Here is a 21,583-nt window from a genome sequence, read left to right as displayed (position 1 = left end):
CTCAATGGTTCGTGTTACTTCACAATTTAATGTAGAGTGTAGTAGACAGACTCCAAGCTACCAAAAATTCTCTCCTGTCTTAAATTCAAATGCAATTATTATTTGCTTAACTTTCCTAACATGCCAGGAAAAGGTTTGACCCATATCTGCTAAACTTTATTTAAGAAAGTAATTCACTATTTGTTAGAATGCACTTCTAATGTGTATATTAGCAAAGGAGATATTTGCGGTAACATTCCAGTCCAGGAATAGCCACTTCATTTCGCTACAAGAAAACACAGCAACAGGATGCTCAGTCCCATCTTACATACCCTGTCTACACTCTCTCACACAGAAAGATACCCCTTGTGGGGAAAAATAAACATTCGCAGTTTATGGTTCAAGTGGGAATACAAGCGCTCAGAATACCTAAATATTGCTAATGCATCAACACAGCACTTGTGCTTCTTCAAGTAAAATGATGCTTCAAAATATCAGCAAGAAATCATCTTTTGTCTATGCTTTGTATGTCCTATTTTTATAAATAAATTAGTATAGAGATTCAATGTCTAACAGTACGCTGCAAATAGCTGCAACATTTACCAGTTTTAAAGGGGAGAACAGTCAAAAGACACGTCAGAAGTCTTCCTTACTAGGCTGGGGCTAGATTTTGGGACTAAAGCCTAAATGGGCAGAAAATCCTACCAGCCTCGTAGGGAGGGAGGAACTGGCCCCACCTCCAGGTGGAACTGTGCCCCGTTTAATCTGATCTGCTAAAGAGGCACCAGAATGGATGGAGTCAAATTAATTGACCACTAAATATTTACCTCATCTGCTTTGCAATGAAGCAAGTTGATTACTTTGACTGTGAAAGTAAATAGAATTCAATTGCTATCTGAATTACAAGAGTAATAAATGCAAGACTGCAGCCTCATTTGTCTGGGAGGAGGAAATGTGCAATTTACTATGTTTTGCAGAAACTGGATTCTAAAGCATATATTGGGATCACAACAAGCAGGATCTTTCTTTCAAGCTGAATAGTACACAAGCAGAGCAGCCTTCCTTTATGAGATGGGATAAAAGCATGCCCATTTCCTATGGAAGTAGCCAGTCCCAGAATTGAATGTGAACAACTAACATTCAACCTGGATAATGAATGGCTGATCGGTAGGGCAGGAAAAGTGAAGGAGATACGTTTAGATTTTGAAATGGAAGATGGCAATAGCACAAAGTAAAATATGGCTAACTGTAGTAACAGAGAGGATGGAAGAGGGAAATCATCATGATCTCATTTGCTGATCACCTTCAGCTGGTCTGTTACATAAATTCTGGCAATTCCAACTTAGTATGCAAAAGCCACAGTGTTAACTGAAGCTCAACTAAAGGTAAAAGCCCCCTGTGCAAGCACCGGGTCATTCCTGACCTATGGGGTGATGTCACATCCTGACGTTTACGAGGCAGACTTTGTTTACGGGGTGGTTTGCCAGTGCCTTCCCCAGTCATCTTCCCTTTACCCCCAGGAAGCTGGGTACTCATTTTACCGACCTCGGAAGGATGCAAGGCTGAGTCAACCTTCAGCTGGCTACCTGAAACCAACATCCGTTGGGATCGAACTCAGGTCGTGAGCAGAGCTTGGACTGAAGTACTGCAGCTTACCACTCTGTGCCACGGGGCTCTTGAAGCTCAACTACCCAGTCTAAAATTCAAAAGACTGTCCTCACTTATGTTATATACTTCCAGATTTCTGAAAACAGTAAGTTTAAGTGGCTTGGCGACAGGGTGAATAAAATCAATGTTTTTTTTAAATTAAAAAAAATGGATTTTTAAAAATATTTGAGGAAAAATCTATTGAAGGATAGTTTAAATAGTTTTCTATTTAAAATACATTGTAGTCCAAAGGTTATTCACCATGAAATAAGGATTAATTTTGAATTATGAAGCATGAGACAGTATATTTATGCAATGTTTAAAAAATTTTGGTAAATGAATTCCATTAATCCATTCTCTTCTCTCCAGTATTAGAGGAGCATGCCTATTACATTAGGCGCTGTGGAACACAAGCAGGATAATGCTGCTGTAGTCATCTTGTTTGTGGGCTTCCTAGAGGCACCTGGTTGGCCACTGTGTGAATAGGCTGCCGGAACTAATGGGCCTTGGTTGGATCCAGCATGGCTTCTCTTATGTTCTTATCTACATTCAAAACGTCATGCTCTTCCAGAGGTTTCTGAAATATTATTTTGGGCAGATTTTCTATCTAGAAGATATCGCAGGTGCTTGGTTTTGCAGTTCTCAAAACTGTGCATTTGTGTCTGCAGAGATAACACATCTCTTCTTCACAGCAAAAATGTTGTAAAATAAACAGAGTTGAGAAAAAGTCCTTAATCCCATTGTTCCTTTGCAAACCTATGTACACAAAATCAACACTTCTTAAGTGCTAAGTTTCAAGAAGTTCAATTACTAGATTATGGAGAGGAATAGATCTGCACAAGGAGCTAAGTGTGAGGAGGGAGGGGCAAGCAGTAAAAATGAAAGTGAAACCTTTTGAGCAGAATACTCCACAAGTCTTGGGTTCTTTGTGTTTAAACCTGAGGTTTATCATACTATTCTCTCCCTGGAGGAGAAAACCTATAATGGCAGCAGGCTGTAAAAGAGACCCAATATTTTAATGAAGTTCCTCAACTTATGGGTAAGGCAGGGATACGTACAAAATGCAAACACTGCAACTAAGAAATGCAAGGCCTGATGACCCGAATGAAACTGGAGATAGTTCACCTTAACAGTAATTTCATAATTATCTATCTGTATTTTTAATAGTATAACCAAACCAGTATTTTTGATATAACTGTAAAACTAATATGAAAAGTTGTTATTCTAAAAACGAAACCTTCATCTGGTTGTAAATATTAAGATTATATGAGCAAGAATGAGTCTTTATGTAGAAAACCATGATTTAAATCAGGTCTTATTGACTGGTAATTTAAACTGTGATTTAAATCGATTTGATTTAAATGAAGTCTACCCATGCTCAGAAATCGTTTAGCTTATTAATGCATGCCATGTATTTTTCTTGAAGTTTGCATACTTACAGCCTGATTGGGCAGATTGTCTGTCTTAAGTTCTCTGTGATTGGAATACTGGATAAAAACAGGCTGGCTGCGGAGGTGAGGAGTAACAGGAGTGTAGTAGTTCACCATGGTAACAGCAGCTTCTTCTGAAGCCATTTCTAGGAAAGCCTACAATTAAAAACAAATTGAACATTGTTTTAGTTTTATAACTCCCTAAAAACTGCACAAACCTTGCTGGCAGCTTGCAAGGTAGTTCACCACGGCATTTATAATAGAAAGCATAGAAATTATATTTTTATCTCAGCTAAAAATAAGCAATTACTTTTATTATGTAAGAATATGTTTATTAACCCACAGAAACCATGGCCACAATCATTCTGTTAAGCCAGGTGCACTAATAAGCATCAGATACTGATACTATGCCCTATCCTGAAGAAACCATTAATACTTTTTTTAAAGCTATACAATTCTATGAGAATTAATATCAGTAAACCAATGCAGCTCAGCTCCTATGTATGTAGAGTGCCATAAATGACTTATGGTGACCCCGTAGGGTTTTTAAGGCAAGAGACAAAGGGATGGTTTGCCACTGTGGGTTTCTGCGTAGTGACCCAGGAATTCCTTGGTGGTCTCCCATCCAAATACTTACCAGGGCCAATCCTGCTTAGCTTCTGAGATTTGACGAGATCGGGCTAGCTATCCAGGTCAGAGCATAGCTCGGCTCCTAACCCCCTTTTATTTTGGCACTCCCACCAACTGCCCACCAATTGCCACCTTCCACTGAAGACCCCCACTTTACCACCTCCACTTTCTCAGGGGACCACTGAAATCTGTGGTGAGCACCACAGGCTACAATGGTGGGAGGGTGGGAAAGTTCCTGTTCACCTAACAGCTCTGCTCATGCTGCATAGGATCCAACCCAGCGCATCCAACTGTTAAAAAGCACTTTACTGGTGTACAAAGTCTGCATGCTTTAATAATTTTTAGTAAACAAGACTCAAAAGAGCCAAAACGACAGGCTGCATTCAGACATCATAGAACGAAGTGGGGTTTGTTGAACAAGTCATAGTGATCACTTCATATGACCATGAACTAGTAAGTTTGGTGCTCCCATTTTAGCTGCTGCTTGCCTCCTTTTCTGCTACCAATCAGTTGCCTCAGATACTATCCTAAGCACCCTTATGCTATTCTTCTGGAAATCATGTCAGCCGCCCACTTAACACTGATCAGTCACAATACATGAGCTGGGCAGCAACAGTGAAATACAGAGCAAAGTAATTCACCTCTACTTAGCTGCTTCTCAAACAAAATATCTCATCACCCCTCCCTGCAAACACACACACAATGCACACTCCAAAAGAAATGCATCTTGCTGATAGCTGCCAAGCATCATCAGCTCATGATGTACACGTGGGGCAGTGGTGGGGAGAACATGAAGAGGAAGTGATATTCACAACACTGCCAGAATGAGTGTTGTGGTGTCGGGGAGAGGGAAGCAAAGGAGGATGGGGATTCAGGTGCTCTGCTTATTGCCTGTGTTTTGTGTGGAACAATTTCTGGTATTTATGTGGGCAACATGAATAAAGTATGTGCTTTTTCAACAACTTTTGTTCCGCTGCCTTGTACATTTCCCCTTGGCATAGGTGAGGGCCATGCACCAAGTCATTAACAGAAAGGGCATGTTCTGAGATGGTACAAAGAGCTGATTACAAGCAATGGTTTTGGGCTGCTACAGGGGGGAAAGAGGGGGTGCTACAGAGCAAGTTGAGACACCTGCATTTGAATATAGTGGCAGAGACAAAAGCAGCAATTGTTGTAAGGGAAAATATTTAATAAGTAAATATTAAATTGCAATTTAATTATTAAATATTTTCCCTTGGGGCAATTTAATTATTAAACATTTTTCCCTTACACCAATTGCTGCTTTTTGTCTCTGTTTGGTTTGGTGCAGCCCTCTTTTCTTTTGTTATAGTGCCAAACCACAGAAGATTGACCATGCTTTGCAGGGTGGGAATAAATCAAGTTTTAGAAATCCAGTTTATCAGCCTATAACAAATTATAGTTTATCATGAAATGTGAACATGGCCACACAATCAAGTTGCGATGAAATATGCCAGGACAATACTCTTCAGACTTTTCAAATATGGGGCCCAGTGACCTGCAAGCACATGGCAGGAAAACACGTGACCTGAGTGTCACATGACAGGAATGGAAACAGTTCTCCATGGTGTCAAGGCCAGGCCCATGAACTGTACACCAAAAGAGATAGAACAGGAAACAAACACCAACGACCAGGAGATGTACCATGATGAGGAATTATGTCTCCACTAACAAGGGATGACAATGGCTTTTTAAAAAACCTTCATGTTGTTCCTGGGGAGCAACTTTTTCAGGAGGCATTTTGGGCTACAGCTTGAAGGGTAAGCAGGAAGCCCCTTCCTCCAGCACAGACTTTGATAACAAATCCAAACCCAAGCTAAGAGATATGGAGGAAATTGGTTCCGCTATTGAGTAACACCACCTCACTGCCACACTACTCGTCTCAGCATGCCTACAACACGAGGCAGAGGGGCATGCATGCCACCCTTGCCCTCTACTTTTATGGTGCCTGCTGCAATGCTCCCTTACTTCATCATCGGCACAGAATGGCTGAAGCCTTGAGAAACCAGGAATCCTTCATTTTGCCACAGGGTTTGAATGAAGACACCTAAGCAAACTGGAGTTTGACTCGAGGTTTCTGATACAAAGAAGCCTACAACCATACTCCACATGCAGAGAGGGAGGAAGGGACAAGCTGAACTCACGCCAGCTAGAGATTTACTTGTGACAAGTGAAAGCAGCCACTAGAAGTTACTTAGAAAGTATCCCCAGGCCATAAAGTCTGAGGATAGCTTATGAACTTTAAAGCTTGGTTTCTTTAAAAAAAAATTAGAAGTATGGCCTTGATCTAACCCAGTGGTCGGCAAACAGCGGCTCCCGAGCCGCGTGCGGCTCTTTGGCCCCTTGAGTGTGGCTCCGCTACAAATGACCTCGCCTAGGCCGGCCCCCTTGGTCTGCACCGGGGCCAGGCAAGCGAGCTGCGCCTCTCCGTCCCGCCGCCGCGAATGCTCTGTCTGCCCCCACCGGCCGTGCCGTCACCATGGGGGGGAACGAGGCGGAGAGCCGGCAGGGCCCCAGCAGTGAGCGGGCCGGCGGCGAGGCGCCACTCAACCTATTGGACACTTGCTGGGTGTGCGGGCAGCACATCCAGAGCCGCCAGCCCTGCCTGCTGCCCTGCCTCCACTCGCTGTGCTGCCGCTGCCTGCCCCCGCCGCAAAGCTACCTCATGCTGCCGCCCCCCGCCGCCCCTTCGCCCGGCGATGGCCCCCCCAAAGACGCCCCCTTGGCGGCGGCGCTCCTTCAGCCAGCCCCGTCCTCGCCGGGCTCCGCGCCGCCCTCGCCGCTGCACTGCAGCCTGGTTTGGTCGATGACGGGGACTCGGGGGGGGGGGATCGACCAGCCAGCGGAAGGCTCCGTCCGGAAAGGAGAGTTCCCGGGAGGGACTGGGCTTGACAAAGGGAAGGTGCCGGGGCCGAAGCTTGCCTCTTTGTCATGGGGCCCGCCCCTCCCGCCCCCAATTCCAGGGTAGGGAAAACGTGTGTGGGGGGGAGGCATTCTTTTTTCCCTTTTCGTTGTTGTTGGTGGTGGGGATGAGTAGATGTCTGGACTCGAGTTAAGCCCCCCCCCCCCGCTTCCAGAAAGCTATTCCAGGTTACACACCCTTGGCAGCAGCGGTGGTGGGGAGAACAGAGGAGAGGGACAAGGGCAAAAAAAGTGGCAGGGACATTACAGGGACCTGGTGCGCGCATGCGAAGCGAGAAGCATCATTAAGCGGCTCCCCCTCAGGAAGGAGCACAATGTCGCCAGCAGCAAAGAGCAATTTGCAAGGGGCTAGACAGGCAAAGGCAGGCCAGATGGCCCCTTTCTCTTCGCCCCCTCCCCAGCTAGATATCCTGTTTTTTAAGAGAATGTCCTCTTTGGCCATTTACGCATGGAAGGTTTTGCATTGGATTTGCCCCTCTATAGATGCACATTTTCCCCCATCCAAATTCTCAGAACTCTACATAGGGGCTGATTGTTGAATTTTGAGAATTTGGATGGGCAAAATGTGTATCTCGAGAGCAGCGGATCCAAGGCAAAACCTCCCGTGCTTAAAGGGCCTTTATTCCAGCCATATAGTCCAGACTGGAAATCCTTTTGCAGCTCCAGGGGACAGAAAGGGCGGGCAACATCCCTTCCCACCCCCCTCGCCTTCTTAACATTTTGATTCGTAGCAAAGGAGGAAGAGGGCACAGGCCAATCGACCCCAACTGCGGGCACGCTTTCCCGGGGAACAGCTTCACGTATCGCAGTAGGGGCTGGCTTGAGAGCAAAGCAGGGTAGGTGAGGCGGCGTGATGTCGTGATAGTTTGGAAACTGCTTGATCGGGTGCACGAAAGAGCGGAGGGGGGAGGCGGTGTGGGGGAGATGCAACAGGGGAAGGGAACAGGTAGGCGCACAGCGCCGAGAACTCCGCTTTGAACAAATAAATAGGGTTTGGCGGGTGTCTATGGCCACGAAACTCAATTGCGAAAAGGAAGGCTTTCCATCTCTCTGCAGAACTTGGATTAATGCTGCTATGAAAGAAAGGCGTGGGGATTTTTAAAATTCAGAGTGCTGCGATCCTGTCTGTTGCAATCATTCACGTTTTCCGTGCAACACCCATTGTTTACCTACTAGAACCAATGAACTCTGACCGTGAGAGCCTTCGACAATAAGTTGTATGATATCAGGTTTTATTCAGTGTACCTATAGTTTAATTAAGACTTAAAACTTTAATTAAAGTTTATTAAGTTAATAAACAGTGTACCTACCTATATAGTTTAAGTTTAAGAAATTTGGCTCTCAAAAGAAATCTCAATCGTTGTACTGTTGATATTTAGTTCTGTTGACTAATGAGTTTGCCGACCACTGATCTAACCTCACAGTTCCCTCAGCAGGCCCCTCAGCAGCTGCAGTGGGCTGGGAAAATTGGTGGAAAACACCACTGCTTGTTAAGAAAACTCTTCAGAGGAAGTACAAGATTTTTTGCTGAAATATGAGCCCACACTTTCTCAGGTGTGCATTTTTTAAAATACGCCAGCCTTCTACATAAAGAGATACACGTGCCATCACTGGCAAACAGCACACAAGTGTACATACCTGGCTTTTTCCCTTCAACATCAAGAGATTGGTTACTTTGCCAAAAGGTAGACCTAGAGAAATGACTTCTGCTTCAGTGACATCATTTGGAATTTTACGAAGATGAAGGACTCGAGAAGGGGAACATGGAGATCTGTCTCCTTTAAATTTCTTGCTGTCATTCCCGTTAGCTAAAATATAAAGAGAAACTTTTGCATTTAAAAATGTATCTCCTTTGTAAAATGTAAGATTGAAGCACTTGCACTGAGCAATATTAAATTGATTTGTATTAACTTCATTAGATTTCCTTTTAGTCTAGTGCTCTAAAATTCAAGGATACTGGAAGCCTAAATACCCCTCCTTCCCAACCTCAACTGGGTGCCTCTTTCTGGTGGCTGCTACCACATCAGTTGTCCAACCTGAGTTTCCCCCTCCGCACACACACACATTTCTTTCACAGAAATGTGAGCTTTACTTTTAGCTTGCAAACTTCTGTATCAAATCACAGCTGCTGAATCAAGAGCATCCAGGTGAGCTCTTGATGGCTGGGGTTTTCTGAAGACAAGCATGGGGCTACATAGCAAACTGCTTGGACCCATAGTGACATCAAATTCGATCAGGAAATAGCATCATAGGGCAAGACCAAAAAAACCCCCAAATGTCTAGGGAAGCAAGAATGATAAGATCAGAGGGAGGTTCAATAGCGCTGCTGTTAGTACAGACGGGATAGTGAACAAACAATTCACAACCCACAGTTCAATAGTGCCAGCACATTAAGCACAGATTGACTTGGCATGAAGTGCCTCACTACATCAGGCTGGAAGGGGTGAACCACCCAATCAATCCCCTCTTGAGAAGTAGCCTCCTTTGCTGCCTAAACACCCAGGACAGGAGGTTGCAAGGCAAACAGCAAAGGCAACAGCCACTGAGGCTGATGGCAGAGGTGCCACCTGGCAGAGGAGAAGCAGGAAGAGGGGAGGAGAGAGATTTTTCTCTTCTCTTCCTTTCTGCCCTCTGCAAAGTCTTGCACATCCCCACTTGTTTTACATAAGTTTGTCTGATCCTCTGAAAGTCTCCTTCATTCGAAAGTTGCTTATCTTGCAATCTGATGCTCTTCTTTGAAGTTTTTCCATTTTTTAAAATGTTTTTTCTAATATATAAAAACAGTGACACAATGCTCAAGGGCTAGAACAGCCAACAACGATGTTTTAATGCTGCATATTATTTACAACTTTGAATTTTGAGATTTTGTTAACTGGGAAGCTTACATTATGATATCGCTGTCCCAGTTTCCATACAAGTTTTTAGAAAATATTTTTAAATGCCCACTGTACTCCAAGCCAGTGATTTGAAGGAACAGATTGCAAAACTCATTAAGAACTGAGTACCAGCTAAATATGACGCTAGTTGCTCTTTCATGATCTCTTCTAGATTTAGCTATTTTTAATAACTGGGTAACGTGTACACACATTACTCCATACTTTCTCAGTCAGCCATTGTAAGGTTCAATGTACACATGTACACATGCCTTATACTGGTGCCTTATACTGAATCAGAGGTGATTATACTGAATCAGACCCTTGGTCCATCAAAGTCAGTATTGTCTACTCAGACTGGCAGCAGCTCTTCAGGGTCTCAGGCAGGGGTCTTTCACATCACCTACTTGCCTAGTCCCTTTAACTGGAGATGCTGGGGATTGAACCTGAGGACCTTCTAGATGCCAAGCAGATGCTCTACCACTGAGCCACAGCCCCTCCCCTAACATAATACTGTCTAATCAGTTATGTTCGGAATGGCCCACAGGCTCATACATTTCTTTCCCAACTCCCAAACTATGGTTTGGTATAAATTATTGCCACCAAAAATACTGGTGCAGTTAACTTTAGTTAGTTCAAACTAAAATGGGAGACACTTGCAAGAGAAGGAGAATATGAAAGCTCCCAATCTATGATGAGGAGACGGGCAGCATTACTTCAGCAGCAAGGCAAGTAGATAGATCAGCTTTTGAGGGGCACAGCTACATCTCGGCCTGATTGCACTATGCTCTAGGTTAGATTACAGTTAGGTATAGTATTTTTCTTCTTTCCACTTAACTATGTAAAACACATATTCCCACAGCCACCAGATCAAAAAACAACTTAAGCTTTAAAAAAAAAAGTTCAACAAACCAATGGTCTCCAAAACTAGAACAAGTCAATCATGATTTTACTCTAGAAAGAGGTATGTCCACATGGTATAAATCAGGTGGTTGGGTTTGTTTTGGCATACAGATGAAGTAAACATTCACACAATGCATGTTTATCAGTCATGGGGATGCTGACAGGGTCTCCCCTTCTAGTAGGTACCAACAACCATGTCCAATCCATGTCATGCCATGTTCAGTCCTTAACTGAGTGAGGCCAACTTTCTGCCTGCAATTCCAAAGTGCTAGAGGTGGTTCCAATACAAGACAATGGGAGCAGAATATCTGGCTACATTACTGGAAAACCATCTACTCCCCAGTTCCTATTTTTACCACCTACAATTCCTTAAAATCCTTAATACTCCACTACTACTGTCAGTCCAACCGCCATGGAAGTAGGATGGCAGTAGCCCCTGGACCAGGGCAATGGCAGTACCCCCTGGATCTGTCAGTGTTTAAATCAACATACTGCAGAACAGTCTTGCAAATAAGTCTTCAAAAAAATAAGTCTTGCCATAAGAAACCAGGTAAGTAGCTATTTGCAAGCCTGCTGCAAAATGTATTGTTTATCATACCTGTAGCAGGAGTAGAACTGCTCATGGTAAAAGGCCCGTAAGTGATACCAGAAGGAAGAAGCTCATCAGATCCACGCTGAAAAAATAAGCCATAAAATAGCCAAATGTTAAAATTGCCATGGCTCACTTTGATATCTATGAAATGTATTTTGACATTTTTTTGGTTGGCAAGATCTAAAATGGGAAAAATTTAGTCAAAGAACAAAGACACAATTTTATTTTAAAGGCCCTTTTATCATGGCTTGAACCACCAGTACATTATCCCATTTCAAGACACTATACAAAAACAAACAAACCATTCTACCAGCATCTGACAGTTTCAGAGGGTGGCTGTGTTGATCTGCAGTAGAACAACTAGATTCCAGTCCAGTAGCACCTTAAGAGACCAACAAGAGCTTCAATCTTACATTTTATTTGATTTTTGAGGTATAAACATTTGAGAGTCAAAGCTCCCTTCATCAGACAGGAACTTCTTATCTGACAACAGGAGCTCTGACTCTCGAAAGAGTGTACTCCAAAAATCTTGTTGGTCTTTTAAGGTACTCCTGGACTCAAATCTAACTTGAGGAACTATATGTAAATCTGAGAAGCTCTACTAAAAACCATTTCTTTACCGGTTTATGGTCATACTGAAATTAATTTGCCTTTGCTTTGCAGTTCCCGCTCAAACCAGCATACCAACACGTTCATTTTCAGACAGAACAAAGATCATTTTCTGCAAGTTTTCAAAGAATATTGTCCCTCTACAGTCAGTGTTAGACATACAAGTCACCACTTTGCTCATAGAACCTTCCTCCAGGTCTCCACTTATCGAGTGAACTTTCACATACTTTTTTAAATAGAAAAAAAATGAAGGCCCACAGGATGAATACCCACTGTTACAAGGGTGGCCAAACTGGGAACCACAGTCAACTCTTTGAGAGATAAGGAGCAGCTCATGAACTTACACACTGCACTGCTCCCTTGGCGTTCGGCTGCCTTCTCTCCTCCATTTATGCAGCTGTGTTACCTCATGCACTACTTCCCCCTCCCCCCTAGCTTTGACTGATTATGAAGCTGAAGTATAAGGGCAAGTAGGGCTCTCATACGGTCTCTCCCCCCTCCCTTTTGAAGATAATCAGCCTGGGGAAAGGAGGAGTGGAATTAAGTGAACGGAGGTTAGCATTGCTTGCCTGCCCTGCCCTCTTCACTGGTCTTGAAAAGTTACTACTTTTACTGCTGCCTGTTACAGCCTTGAGAAACATGAGCAAAACAACAGTGCAGAGTTCCCATCATTTTGTCTTCTTTATTTTCTATTAATAGATTATACCAGCAAGTGATGCATGCTGGAACAGAAAATACTAATTTTAAATATATTCTGAGAAGGCATGAACTGAGAGAAAGATCTCGGGGTTGTAGTGGAAAATGCAATTCTATGCAGGGAATTATTAGAAAAGAGGCTGAAATCTATCATACAGCTTCATTTGGAATGGTGTATATAGTTTTGGCCACTATCTCAAAAAAGGTACTGCAGAGCTGGAAAAAAGTACAGAAGAGGGCAACTAAGACAATTAAAGGGATTGGAGTACCTTTCCTATGGGAAGGTCAAAAATGTCTGGGGCTTTCAGAGTAGAAATATGCACATCTTTTTGGCATTGCCACACCATAATGATATGTCTTATTACTTTACAGCATCTCAAGAGCTGCTTCGTTTTACAGTGGTTAATTGTTTCACAATTGTTAATTGCTTCCCAAGCCTGACACATCAAAACTGAAAGCTGCAGTTTACAACAATAATTTTCCTTTTAAAAGCGTACCAAAAGGGTGTATGTATTAGGAAGAAGGGTGATTTCACCTCATCTGCAGACTTCAGTCCAGTCCAAAATCTGGTTCCCAGGGGTCTGGGGATCGTTTTTGATCAAAATGCCAAAAACAAAGCAAACGGGGGGGGGGGAGGTTCTGCTTGGCCAGTCACACTGGAAGCAAGCCAGGCCCCAGCATTACTGCCGCTGCGTCATGAGCTCATGTTGGACTCAACTGGCCACTGCATGGTCCAGAGGCAGTGAAAAGCATAAGCCATGCTTATAGTCTGTTCCAATGCTACCAGTCCCAGTGGCACTGGCAGCTCTTCAAGAGCTCACCTTGGTTGCTTGACTGGAGAAGCAGCTTTGCGTGCCAAGAAAAAATGATTGCACTCCGGCACATACGCCAGACATTGCTTATGCCTGCCGTAGAGTAGCTTTTTCTAAGGGGCTTGGGGTGGGGAATGGTCAACAGAAGGGACAGAATAAGCAACACACACTTTCTGAGCAGCTAGAAGAGTCTTCCACATACAGTGTGATCTTTTGATTTAAGCCCTGGCCTTGCTTAGCGTTCAAGGCGACTTATCCCATTAACTTGTGACTAAGCAAAAACGGAAACACATTAGAAACGCTAATTTCAACAGTATAGATGATTTTATGTGCAAGGTTTTGCAGAAACAAAACAGCTGTTTAACTGAACTGAAGTTTCAGTTCAGCAAACACACCAGACAGAAGAAAACACTTTGAACAGGACCTTTAATAAGCCTTCTTTTGGGAAAGAAAAAAAACCATATCTTCCTACTCTAGTGACTGCTTTTGTTGCGATGTAGGGTTCTCAACCACATTGAGTTTGGGCGCTTTTGGAATTTTGCGCATACTGAACATGAACATGGGAACAGGGCCAATCAGTGCATTTAGGGAGGTTCAACATATAAAACACAGCTGAGATGTGATGTTGAGCAAACACATGCCCATAACGAAGGAAACAGAACCAAGCTGTGAGCGCAAGTGACCATTATCCTCACAGCAACAGCTACTGCCTGAATTTCATAGCAGGCTGCTAGATCTTAGCTCCCCCTCCCCTCGCCACTGCCTTTAGAACCTCTCAAAGCTGCCTGGAAAACTAACATGGGTTAAGTGGAAAGACTAAAAAGAAAAACAGGGATAGAAAATTCGGGGAGGAGAGTAATGTGAAAGTGAAAAGATGAAACAAGGTAAGACATGGTTCAGCTACAGTTGTCTCTCTCAAAATAAAGCATTTGTTTCAGTAGAAAGCTGCATAGTGATTATTCTTGAAACAGTTTGTAATTTAAGCAGACTTATATGACCTATTCATGCCAAATAGTGGTTTGTACATAGTGCCAGAAGGCACGTGTTGCTGTGTGGAGTCCCCCATGGGAGTTATAAATCTGAAATAAAATTAAATCCTCTCCCCAAGGTTCTTTAACATCTATATGTACCCTCTCGCACAGCTGGTGAAGAGTTCGGGCTAGGGTGTCATCAATATGCAGGTGACACCCAGCTATATCTGTTGATGGGTGACTGTCCCAGATACGTTGACCATGCGCCTAGGAGCTATGGTGAAGTGGATGAAGCAGAGTCAGCTGAAAATGAATCCAACAAAGAAGAAGATCCTGTGGTTGGGTAGGGGAGGCCCAGAGCATGGGCTCCAGCTGCCGACTCTTGGCAGGGTTAAATTGGTACCAGCTTCCTTCATCAGGAGCCTGGGCGTGATCCTGGATGCCTCCCTTACAATGGAGACCCAGGTCACTGATACTGCCAAGAGGACTTTTTTCACCATTGCCAAATTAGGCAGCTGGTCCCCTACCTGTCCCACCCTGATCTAGCTACAGTGATCCATTCAACAGTTACCTCCAGGCTAAACTACTGTAACTCACTCTACGTAGGGCTACCCTTCAGGCTGCTCTGGAAGCTACAACTGGTCCAGAATACGGCGGTGTGGGTCCTCACGGGGACCCCGTGGAGAGGTCATATTCAACCTGTGCTCTGCCAGCTGCACTGGCTCCACATTGAGTACCGAATCAGGTTCAAGGTTTTGGTACTGACTTTTAAAACACCAAATGGTCTGGGACCATTGTATCTATAGGACCGCCTCTCCCAATATATCCCCCAAAGAGCACTGCGCTTATCTGGAATTAATCTACTGGTGATCCCTAGCCCAAGGCACATCCAGCTGGCCTCAACCAGAGCCAAGGGTTTTTTAGCTCTGGCACCAGCCTGGTGGAACTCTGTCAAGTGAGACCCGGGCCCTGTGGGACTTGGCTCAGTTTCGCAGGGCCTGTAAGACAGAGATGTTCCATTGGCCTGGGTGAGGGCAATGACGGTTGTATATTAGTTGGCCTCCCTGCTGGGCCCTCTCAGGGAATCATCCCCTGCTCTTTTTTGTGCTGTTCCTGCTATGCTTTTTATATCTGGCTTCTGCTGCTGCTTGGCACCTTTTGTTAAGCGGAAATTAGGGGGCACCATCTTTTAAATACTTTTAAGTATTTTAGACATTATTAATCTTAGGTTTTATAGTTTTCTATTGCATTGGCTTGTATGCTCTGTTTTATCGAATGTTAGCTGCTCTGAGCCTGACTTCGCTTGGAAGAGCAGGATACAAAATCAAATAAATAAGTAAATAAATAGGTGTCCATACTGTGTTGCAGTTTTTTTCTTCCCCAGCTCTCCTTGAAAGCATTTTGCTTGCATACCGTTTCTGCAGAACATTAATTTCATATTTTTGGATACACCTCAGAGTTTGCAAGCATCCGTCCTCCTCAAAAATTCCAAGTGGAAAACAGGCTTGTTTGGTATATTTCACTCTAAGATAATGGCAAAAAGATGTTGGCAGCAGAGACAAAGTGGTCACAAGTACAGACCAGCTTGACCAACATGGCAACATCAGGATGAACTCAAGATGTCCACTTCTGCAAATTTTGGTACTATTTTAGATTCAGCTAGGAATTTTTTAGAATGATATAACTTTCCTGGTATCAGATTCCTAAATTTCTATTTTCCAGTACAAAGTTGGTGTGATACAGTAGTCACGGGGCTGGGTTCCAAATCCCCATTTGCTGGGGAACTTAACTCACAGGGTTGTTGTGAAGCCAAAATATCACAGAAAAGGCAGAATTCAAATGCAAATATAGATGTATATTTATAAATCAGGATTTAAAAGACAAGGCAGACAAGAAAAAAATCAGGATTTAAAAGACAAGGCAGCCTCAGAATGTGAAAACAAAGATGACAGGGAAGAGAAACTCTAGAATCTAAGTATTGTGGGTGAGTTAGCCTTGTATAAGGAATGTGACTTCATGATGCCAAATTATCTAAATAAGATAGCAACCAGCTCCACTGACAACAAAACCATCCCATTCCACACTGGTTCAACAAGTTGATCAGTGATCTCCCTAGAAACAGTGCTGTTAGTTTAACAGAGAGCAGCTGTTTTAGTCTTGCTTGCTCACTGGCCCACTTAGCATGCAGCTAGTTCTATTGTCTCATGTATCAATTATTGAAACTCCCAGCTAGATCAGTAACAAGATACTGTGGGCCTAACAAAAGGCACACAAGAGTGTAATTAAAGAGCCAGTGGAAAGAATGTTTATAATTGAAAGTCTTCAACATTTATGAAAAAATTACTAGAAATAATATGATCAAGATGGCAATATACTTGAAACAAATGTCTTAGTGTAAGATATTAGGAATTCCAGTATTATTTGCATTCTTTTTTAAAAATTTTTTACAGTTTTTAAATATACTTAGAAGTTTGCAGATTTACGGTTACAAAGCTTCAGAACCTTGCAAATACATCTTCAGAGGCTGATCACATTCTTCTGCTGGATTTATCCAGTGCCCTCCCCCAGTTGGGGAAATCCAATACCCTTCTACAGCCCCCCTCCCGCTAGTGAGAAAGTTAGAAGGGGAGATGAAGCTTGGCAGCAACAGTCACATTCATGTATTTAATCCCTATTTTTCCTGGACTTAAAATGCAACTAGACATCCACAACAGTGGGTGCAAGTAATGTTTCACCCTAGGAATTTACCTCAGTAAAAAGATAGTTGATAATTCAAACCTTGCAGCAAGCTTAATGAGGGGGAAATGAATATACCATAGACAAGTTAAACTTCTAAACTTCATCTGATTCATAAGCAAAATTTTAAAAGCTTTTATGTAAGTGGTCTTCTTGTATCCCATAATCTCTATTACACACATCTAACATTGAGAATTTGACTATATTTTGGCCTCAAGTTACAAACGCACACAAAGAGTTCATCATCATCTTAAATAAAAAGCATTAAGAATCTGGGTTGAAGCCAAAAGTTCTCTGGGAGTTCAGTAGACTACAGTAAAGGGGAACTGGCAAATAGTGCCCACCCTATTACTAGCAGCAGTAACTAACATGGAAGGGAAATGACCTTCAAAGTGAACCCGCTAACCTTTAGACTGACGTAAACAATTCACATACTGCCAAAACCTCAATACAAGATAATTTGCCTACCAGGAAATGCAAAGTCTTGTACAACTTTGAAGTGTAGGCAACAAGGACCATCTTCAATGTATTATTTTTGTTCAACTAATTATTGTTCCATTGGTTTACTATGTTTTGTTCAAAATAACATTATTTGTTACAAATCTGCAGAAATAACTGGCTTCTGACAATTACTACTGTAGCCCCATGCAGAAGTCCTATCCATATGTTCGCTTACCACACAGGATAGGAGAGTGCACAAGGGGTCTGCATAGAGCAAGCACATATAGGAAGTGCCCACATGAATGCCCCCTCCCTGGGATCAGCAGCATTCACGAGGCCAACGTTCAGCAGACGCTGGAAGTGGCTTTGGGACACCCCGTGCCTGGGGAGCTTGCACAACAGGCTCTACTACAGCTAGGTGACCGCAATGAATTGTTACTGTTGTTACAACTGGGATTCGAACCAATTTTTACAGCAGTGGCCGCTGAAAGTGCCGCCGATCTGGAGATGGCTAGAGCAGCGGCTTTGACCATGCAAGCAGAGGCGTTGGAAGCCGCAGAGGTGACGGTCAGCCTGGCCGCCCAGGAATCTGCCCTGATTGGGACGCAGCCTAAGGATACAAAGGTTCTGGATACGGGGGGGGGGGGGAGAAGAGTGGTCGCTTAACTCATTCTCCCCCGATCCCTCGTATTATCCCCTCCTGTCCAGGAACACGGCTTGCCAACAAAGACTGGCTGCAGCCGATCGCCACAGTAGCTTTGCGCAAGAGGGCAGGGGTTACCCGGGGGATGAAGGTCTAGGAGACTGGAATACAGACCTACGAGTGTCCCAAGCCTGGCGTACCGGAGGGGCCGAGGAGGAGGTTCAGGACCTAAAGTCCCAAAATTTGGACTTACAAGAGCAACTTATTCAAGTGCAGGATAAAATGGCTACCATGTGGAGGGAAATGGGGAGGTTGCAGCAGGTGCAACCGGGCCGCGCTCCTCTCCTTCAGCCCCCGCCGAGACTACCAGCCCTGCTGCCGGGACAACAGGCTCCAGTACTGCCTCTGCCAGGAGCACCTCAGCCGGGGCAGCCGGCTCCAGCGGCGCCTCTGCCTGGGGGCCCTCAACAGGGGCAACCGGCTCCAGTGCCGCCTTTGCCAGGAGCATCGGGATATCCTCTACTGCCGGGGTACCCCTTTGCACCACTACCGCGCCTGTATGCTCCACAATGGGATTTGCGGGCCACGTTCGACGGGTCAGCAGAGGACTTACTGTACTTTCTGCGCCATGTGGACAGTTTTATGAGAGAACAGGGAATGACCTTCCCCACGGAGGACAGTTGAGTTCGATACGTATCATCTCTCTTGCAAGGAGAGGCAGCAGAGTGGATGATCCAGCAGTTTGATATTCAGGCCCAATCCGTTCAGACTCTGAACGAGTTTATGCGGGCTCTACGAAGACGTTTCGAGGACCCTTTCCGGGGGGGAGAGGGCCAAGACTGCCATTCTCCAACTGCGGCAAGGTACTAAGTCTGTCAGGGAGTATGCAAGTGAATTCCAAAGGCTAGCCAGCAAAATCGTAGACTGGAGCGAGGCCACACGAGTGCAATGCTTTCACGAGGGATTACACCCCAAAATTCTATACTGGGCTCTCATGCAGAGAGACCCGCCGCATCTCGAAGGCTGGATTTTACTTGCAGAAGTGGAAAATCGCCGTCAAGTGCTTTCCATTTCCAGACATCGGGCAAAAAACCTTGGTCTGCGGCAGGACCGAGCAGCCCCAAAAACACCTGCACCACAGCCGCAACGCCCACCCCAGACCGGGCCCAATGATTCCAGAGTGGGGCCTGTCTCATCTGCGGAGTGATGGGTCATTTCGCAACGTAGTGCCCTTCCCGACCAGGACGTCCCGACCTGATCCCCCGTTCGGAAAGCTCAACCCGAACAGGGGGTGACAGGCGTCGACGAAGCGCAGCTACCGGATGCAGCACAATCACCAGACGCAAGGGTCCCCCTGCTCTCAATCTTGACATAGAGAGTACTTCATCAAATCGCCTCACCTCCCCACCAGTGGGCCCCACCAGGGGTCGGATTACAAATGCTACCGCTCCTAACGAGGACAGCACGACTTATTCAGAGGAAGAGGGAACCTGGGAAAACTCATCACTGAACCTGGCTTCACCCTCCGAACAGCCAAAAAATGGACTGGGTCTGTGGTAACCGGAGTGCCACCACAGACCTCCGCACCCGTGCAACCTGAAGCTCCAAAAATGGTGAGCAATGTAGAAGAAACCATGTTCCTAGATGTTATTTTACAATCCTACAAGGGGCCTCCCCAAATCTCTATAAAGGCCTTAGTTGATTTCGGTTGCGCCCATACCCTTATTAATGAGGACGCTTTTAAAGTGAAGGCGGTGCACCTACCCCAACCCATCCAGTTTGCCCAAATGGATGGCAGTGAATTCTGGGGAGGGCCGGTAGATCACCGCACCGGTAGGGTTGCCATGGGAGTGGGCCATCACTGTGAACAATTGCATGTCACGATAGCACCGAGCATGCGATACTCTGTGTTGGGGGCGAATTGGCTACGCGGACACAGCCCCACTATAGACTGGGCAGCCAAGACAATCGAGTTTACCCGACCTCAGTGCAACCTCCATTGCAAAGAACCCGCCATGGCGGTGTGCCCCAACAACATCCCCAACACTCCCGAACTGCCCTCTGAGTACATGGACTTTACTGATGTTTTTGATATAAAGGAGTGTGATGTATTGCCCCCCCACCGCAACTCTGATTGCGCCATTGAAGTGGTGGGGGAAGGCAAATTGCCTAAGAGTAAAATCTACCTGATGAGCCCCAAAGAAAAATCCGTGCTCAGAGACTTTTAAGACACAAATTTGGCTCGAGGTTTCATTCGACCCTCCACTGCACCTAATTGCGCCCATCCCTTTTTTGTACGCAAGACAACGGGTGATTTACGCTTGTGCATAGACTTTTGCAGACTCAGTGCTGTCACCAAAACCAATGCCTACCCCATCCCCCTGATCTCTGACTTATTGAGCCACTTAAAAGAGGGGCACATTTTTACAAAACTGGATTTGGTGGAGGCCTATTACCGTGTAAGAATTAGGGAGGGGGATGAGCCGTTGACTGCTCCAGCTGTTTTGGAATGTTTGAGTACCTGGTGATGCCTTTTGGATTGAAAGGCGCCCCGGGGGTCTTCATGCAATTTATTAATGAGATACTTCATGACCTGTTGTTTAAATGAGTGGTGGTCTACTTAGACGACATTCTTATTTACTCCCAATCCTATGAGGAGCATGTTGCCATGGTCAAAGAGGTGCTATGGCGCCTCAGAGAAAACGAACTCTATGCCAAAGTATCTAAATGCGAATTCCACCAAGACCAATTGAGTTTTCTAGGCTACATAATCTCGCACCAAGGACTGGGCATGGACCCTGAAAAGGTGTGAGCCGTGGTGGAATGGAAACCTCCCGCCACCCGTAAACAAGTACAACAGTTCTTGGGGTTCACTAATTCTACCGGGGAACAACTTTGCTCAAGTTGTGTTGCCCATCACCGACCTCCTTAAGACCAAGGGGAAAGGGAGTGTGGCTTCTCAGCTGGGTGCGCGGGTGGAATGGACACGAGTGTCAGAAAGCTTTTGAGACCCTTAAATGATTGTTCACAACCGAACCCGTGCTGAAGCATCCGGATTGTGGGCAGCCATTCGTCGTTCAGGTACATGCCTCCGAGGTAGCCATGGGGGGGGGCTCTTATAGCGGGGGGAAGATGCACAGCTGCAACCGTGCTTATTTTTCCAAGAAGTTTTCCCAATCCGAGCTAAACTGGCCCATATGGGAAAAGGAAGCCTCCGTGGTGAAACATGCTTTAACCGTGTGGAGACATTTTCTAGAGGGGGCAGACACCCCTTTCGAGGTTTGGACTGATCACAAGAACTTAGAAGCCCTAACAGGGGCTCGCAAACTTTCCGCCAAGCAAGTCAGATGGGCAGATTTCTTTTCTAAGTTCAAGTTTGTACTGCACCATGTCCCTGGGGAACAAAATCAACTAGCGGGTGCTTTATCCCGACTTTCCCAATACCCGAGCAGAGTGAAACGCCCCATGGAGTCCCTTTTCACTCCCGCACAGAGGGGTCTAATGCCCACGTTAGCCGTACAGACTTGTGTCCAAACGCAACGGGCTATGGAAGTACCGCACTCGAGTGAGACGCTCGCCCCCTCCCTCCGCCGCAGTCGACCGGTGTGTTGGGAGAGTCTGTGAGCCCAACCCCTGAGGAGCATGCTGAACTCCCGACCACCAACACTCCTCTCTTGGAGG

The 21,583-nt window shown here is 45.1% G+C and overlaps 1 protein-coding gene across 2 annotated transcripts in view; it reads right to left on the bottom strand.

Annotated features, from left to right (window-relative positions):
• PTBP3 (polypyrimidine tract binding protein 3) overlaps positions 1 to 21,583 on the bottom strand; it is a 65,200-nt gene that overhangs the window by 20,399 nt on the left and 23,218 nt on the right. For both annotated transcript variants that reach the window (XM_056847837.1, XM_056847838.1), the window contains 3 exons: positions 11,001 to 11,076; positions 8,265 to 8,434; positions 3,066 to 3,212 (listed from right to left, as the gene is read on the bottom strand). In XM_056847837.1, the coding sequence (XP_056703815.1) occupies positions 3,066 to 3,212; positions 8,265 to 8,434; positions 11,001 to 11,076 (393 nt within the window). The remainder of the gene's footprint in view (positions 1 to 3,065; positions 3,213 to 8,264; positions 8,435 to 11,000; positions 11,077 to 21,583) is intronic.

This window comes from Euleptes europaea, chromosome 4 (assembly GCF_029931775.1).
Source record: "Euleptes europaea isolate rEulEur1 chromosome 4, rEulEur1.hap1, whole genome shotgun sequence".
NCBI classification, from domain to species: domain Eukaryota; kingdom Metazoa; phylum Chordata; class Lepidosauria; order Squamata; family Sphaerodactylidae; genus Euleptes; species Euleptes europaea.
The sequence above is the reverse complement of the archived record's forward strand: the minus strand, read 5'-3'. Positions and strand labels throughout refer to the sequence as shown.